At 42.7% G+C, this 5,000-nt stretch overlaps 2 protein-coding genes across 5 annotated transcripts in view; one reads left to right on the top strand and one right to left on the bottom strand.

Moving 5' to 3' along the window:
- Positions 1-3,048, top strand: part of zgc:112334 (uncharacterized protein LOC619199 homolog) — an 8,095-nt gene extending 5,047 nt beyond the window's left edge. Inside the window, exons 8-11 of the mRNA XM_058760576.1 lie at positions 293-464; positions 1,323-1,467; positions 1,537-1,591; positions 1,663-3,048. Of these exons, the coding sequence (XP_058616559.1) occupies positions 293-464; positions 1,323-1,467; positions 1,537-1,591; positions 1,663-1,803 (513 nt within the window). The 3' untranslated portion in view covers positions 1,804-3,048. The remainder of the gene's footprint in view (positions 1-292; positions 465-1,322; positions 1,468-1,536; positions 1,592-1,662) is intronic.
- A 145-nt stretch (positions 3,049-3,193) lies between these two features.
- The window catches only part of ndufaf3 (NADH:ubiquinone oxidoreductase complex assembly factor), a 2,665-nt gene continuing 858 nt past the window's right edge, over positions 3,194-5,000 (bottom strand). Inside the window, exons 4-6 of one of the 4 annotated variants that reach the window (XM_058760577.1) lie at positions 4,705-4,771; positions 4,356-4,525; positions 3,194-3,444 (exon numbers count right to left, since the gene is read on the bottom strand). In XM_058760577.1, coding sequence (XP_058616560.1) covers positions 3,334-3,444; positions 4,356-4,525; positions 4,705-4,771 — 348 coding nt within the window. In that variant the 3' untranslated portion in view covers positions 3,194-3,333. The remainder of the gene's footprint in view (positions 3,445-4,355; positions 4,526-4,704; positions 4,772-5,000) is intronic. The other 3 variants (XM_058760578.1, XM_058760580.1, XM_058760581.1) reach the window with 3 other exon arrangements.

The raw sequence follows: 5,000 nt of genomic DNA, 5'->3' as shown, positions 1-5,000 counted from the left end.
ATCTGGAAAGCATCTGCTGTCTATAAACGTCTGACAGACGTCTGTAAGATGTCGGTTTTACATACACTCTAAATCATAAACATCTTAAAGACATCTAATAGACGTCTATTTGACATCTAAAAGGAGACGTCCTATAGACGTATTGCAGATGAGCAAACAGCCTAAAAAATACGTCTTGCAGATGTAAATGCAGACGTCAAATAGACGTCTCAGAGATGTACGTGTGCTATCAGGGACGTGTGCTATCTGGGTGATCATCACATGATCTGACTGCGTTTACGTCTCGACAAAGGTCTTCCGCTGTAAGCAGCTGATCTGTGACCCGAGCTACATGCCGGAGCGCGTGAAGAAAGTCGGTCGCGTCATTCGCGTCATCTGCTTACTCAACCACCCCATCAAAAACACCCACGACGCCAACTCCTGCCAGATCGTCATCCCGCAGACGCACCTCAACAGGAAGTCAGGTGAGCCACGGAACCTGCTTGAAGTGGAAAACACCAGAGCATTTACACTCAGAGTCTTCTATTTCAACTTTAAACGTTTCCTGCATTTTATGTCTTCCATCCAATGCACATTAAATATGGTAACAGAAGCTCAAATGCTGTTGCTTGACATGCAAGAACCAGTGATGTTTGTTTTTGCAAATCAAGCACACGCGTTCGGCTCAGGCCCGGCTCCAGAATCAAACCACTGAGGCTGCTTCTTAAACTAGTGAGGGTGCTCTATCCTTATTATATATATATATAAAGGTTTTAGTGCCATCCATTGCTATGGTGCAAAGATCTTTTCATGTGACAACACTGAAGAAATGACACTTTGCTACAATGTAAAATAGTGAGTGTACAGCTTGTATTTCTGGCTTCAGAAATTCACTATTCAATTATGGTTTGCGAATCATTATTTAGATTGGGACTCAGATTTGAACTTCGGAGCGAGTTCGTGAATCATTTGATCCGATTTCTTTTTTTTTTTATTATACAGGACAATTATAAAAACAAAACACAGAAAAAAGACAAAGCAAGCAAATCTCTTAGGAAAATAATCTATGATTTTATTATAGTAAAAGTGTCGTAACTATGATCATATATATATATACATATAACCACAGTTTTACTACAAATACCTTGGTTAAACTATGGTTAGTGTAGCAAAGCCATGGTTAATTTGTGGTTACCATGGTTTGGCTATAGTAACCATGTTTTTGGAGTAAGGGATGTGTTGCCAGGTTACCAGCGACACAAAAACAAACACATTTAAAGTTTGAGAGGACACATGGGCTGAATCGGCGCACTGCGGTAGTAAAGTTTGGTGTTTGTGTGCAGATATCTACATCTGTTTGCTGTCCTTCGCTCATAACGTGGCGGCGGAAGGCAAGTACATGGCCGTGGTCAGCACGATGGTGGAAACCTGCAACCCAGAGAAGGAGGTCCAGCCCGGTCTGGCCTTGCTGGAGCCCATCATGGAGAAGTGAGCAGCAAACAGCTGAGCCGCGGCGTGTTGTTCACGCGTGTCACTCACGGTTGGTTTGTCCCGCAGGTTTGTGAGCGTCAGTAACCTGATGGTCCCCACGGACGACGGCCGCAGGAGTCAGGTAATGAGCGCTCCACTGCGCCAACCACGCCAGTGAACAAACGCCACTGATCGACTGTGTTTCTCGTCTAGATCTTCGTCTCCCGCTCGTACGACCACACGCCGCACTTCCAGACCGAGACGGACGACATCTTGGATCTGTACCGCCGCGTCACGGGCTCAGAGTTCACCTTCAGGAATCCCAGAGACGCCGACGCCGACTCTGACGACTGAACGAGCGCCACAACACCAAACCCACGAGAGATCCTTCACACATTCCAACACAAAACACGGCTGCAGTGTTTCTTTTTCATCTATAGATTAGCGTTTCTTATTATTCCAGTCACATACAGTTAATATACAAAACGTCATTTCACTGGGTCTGCAGCGCAGGTCGCAAAAATAACACTAGACGGATGTGGTGAGTAATACAACGACTTCACTGGAAACAGTAACTGCAAACAAACTGTAAACACCGTATGTTTCAACTCAACTTTATTTCTATAACACTTCATACAATATTAAATATGCGTTTACAGTGTATAACTCTAGACCGTGTTGTTTGATTCACAGCGTTCTTCAGAATATCTTTGGTGCTTTAGAGAACAGGAGGTTTTGAGCCAGTAAATGATGACAGGATGATTATTTCTGGCTGAATGATCTCTTTAACGGGGTCACGACATGAGAAATCAAATTTGCCTTCATCTTTCGGCATATAAGAGGTGTTTGTACCATTAAAACAGCCTCCAGGTTTCATAGCTTAAAACCTTATTTATTTAATCAAGCTCCAAAAACAGCTCGTCAGTGTTAGGAACAAGTGGATAGTTCATTTCTAATGGCATCCCGGATCGTGTCGGAGGATGTTGTTTTGTAATCGAGGCACAGAGACACATCTGTTGAAAGATGAAGCTGCATCACAAACCGCAAGTAAATGATTTCATAGTGATTCGTCTGGAAATGACCGTTTTAGTTTGATCATGTTGTGAAGAGACTCGTGTTGTGCAAAAAACTTTATCAGCATTATAAGTAAACCTCAAGGAACATATTACATTTTAATATTTAAAAAGTCCATGTCATGACCTGTTTAAGGCTCAGTATTTCCTCCTGCGGCGGATGTTCAGAGACAGACGCATTAAAACACACATTTCTGTGTTTTAACACACTTCACGAGTTTGCGTTTTCCCTCGAGTCCTACAGTGTAGATAAAGCTACGTTCACACTGTCACTCCAGATCTGATTATTGTGTATCTGACTGGAATCTGATTTAAATGATGGACTGCTCAGATCTGAGGAATATCTGCGTTAGTTTCTAAGAGAAAGTGATGGCAGTCAGACTGAAATGGATTACTAAAAATCGTATTTAATGTGGTTTTGATTCCGTTCACACTGGTTAATATGATGGGATCTGCAGAATGGGATGTGGACTGGCAGTCTTGTGTGGTGTGGTGTTTGTATTGTATATGTGGTGCTAATAAAGACGTGCACACAAGGAGTGTGTGTTTGTGTCTGATCACACATGAGCTCAGATTAACCCGTTATCAGAGGACGGATTAACCGCCTCAATCTGGGACAAACACACACACACACACACACACACACACACAGAGAGAGACAGACACGTGTGTTAACACCTCTAATCTGTGTTTATTCAGTCCACACACACACACACACTACATTCAGAGATCATGTGACTGATTTCCCAGAGTTCTCTGCCGGTGTGCCGCTGTTATTCGGAGGCAGGAGGAGGGATCAGTCCGGCCGCGGCTAGCCGTCCCTCGCTGGACAGGAAGTTGAAGGTGGCGCAGGCGTTGGGCTGCGAGGAGAAGCGGTCACACTGTTAACCTGCTGTAAGGGGTGTTGTAGGGGTGTGTGATACTGAAAAAGAAAGATATCTCGATAGTTTTGGGGATTTTTTCGGTAACGATAATCAGACGATATTTTGCTGAGTGTTATTGTGCTGATATCGGACTACCGTGGACAGCTGCAGTTTTTGATATTCTTCATATTCTGTGTGGTTAGTTCACATCAGTGATAGAAATTTATCTTTTCATATAAGTTTAAATTCATTTGTACCTTTAATGGGCAGTTTTACCTTTAATAAAGCCATTTTTTTTCTAAAAGTGTGCATCTTTTGAATCAAATTGTTATTATTATTATTATATATTATTATTGTTATAGGCATTTAGATGTATTCACACACTGTTTAGGACATGGAGTGCTTTAACCTGCAGTTACAAATGCATAATGTTTTGATATTTTAAACATAAAACATTAAATAGTGATATTTGAGATTATTTTAAAATGAAAAGCTACTTTAAATGTGAAATTAAAACCGCCAGCAGGTGGCAGCAAGTCACTGTTAACAAGTGAGTCATTGCGACTGAACGAATCATTTAAACGGTCGATTTATTAACTCACTGGTTTTTTTAACTGTTGTATAAAACCAATATCACATTTGTAATCATGCTTATTTTTGAAGAGAAAAAAAAAACGGCACTCTTCATGTGATTTTAACCATATGAAATGATATATATACGCATTTTCTGCCCCGTATCTTGAGTTTTGTGATCATTCGTAATGCAGTGAAGAACACGCTGTAAATGCGCACGCGTCGTAGTCTAGACTTCCTCACGTCACGCAAGCTTGCACTCCGCAGCGGTTCTGTTTGGTTTTTGCAAAATACTGGATAATGTCAAATTGCACATCGTTAAAATAACAATTCCGATATCATCGCAGACGATATATATCGCACACCCCTCATGTGTTGTATTGGAGACGGCGTTTACCGTGTCCTGAACCTCCACCGCGATGCCCTTCGTCTTCAGGAAGCGCAGCACGCTTGGATCCAGACGCTCCGTGCGAGCCCCCGTCCCCAGAACCAGAACCTCTGTAAGACCGGCTCGGGTTATTACTCCACAACACCTCCTTATTAATGAAGAAAGCTCAGGAAGACAGTCTTGAAGAAAATAAAGTCACTGGAAAATGCAGATGAGCGAACTTCACATTTGGACACATGCAGTACAGCACATCATCTACATATTCAGTGCGTACTATAATCACACTACACAGAGTTACTGTAGAGTTACTGTAGAGTTATTGTAGAGTTATTGTAGAGTTACTGTAGAGTTTACTCACCGACGCGCGGCTCCAGCAGATAAAACAGAGACAAACTCTCCACTGTGATATCAGTGTGACAGCCCACCTGCAACAACACACACATAGTGAACACACACACTCTCTCTCTCTCTCACACACACACACACTCTCTCTCTCTCTCTCTCTCTCACACACACACACGCTCTCTCTCTCTCTCACACACACACACACACACACACACACTCTCTCTCAGTGCAGTGAGAACACAGTCGCAGCTCTCTGGCTCTCCAGCTCTGCTTGTGTCGGCCCGTCTCCACACACACACACACACACAC

Source organism: Onychostoma macrolepis, chromosome 22 (genome assembly GCF_012432095.1).
Source record: "Onychostoma macrolepis isolate SWU-2019 chromosome 22, ASM1243209v1, whole genome shotgun sequence".
NCBI lineage: Eukaryota > Metazoa > Chordata > Actinopteri > Cypriniformes > Cyprinidae > Onychostoma > Onychostoma macrolepis.
This window is presented reverse-complemented; position numbering and strand designations above follow the sequence as displayed.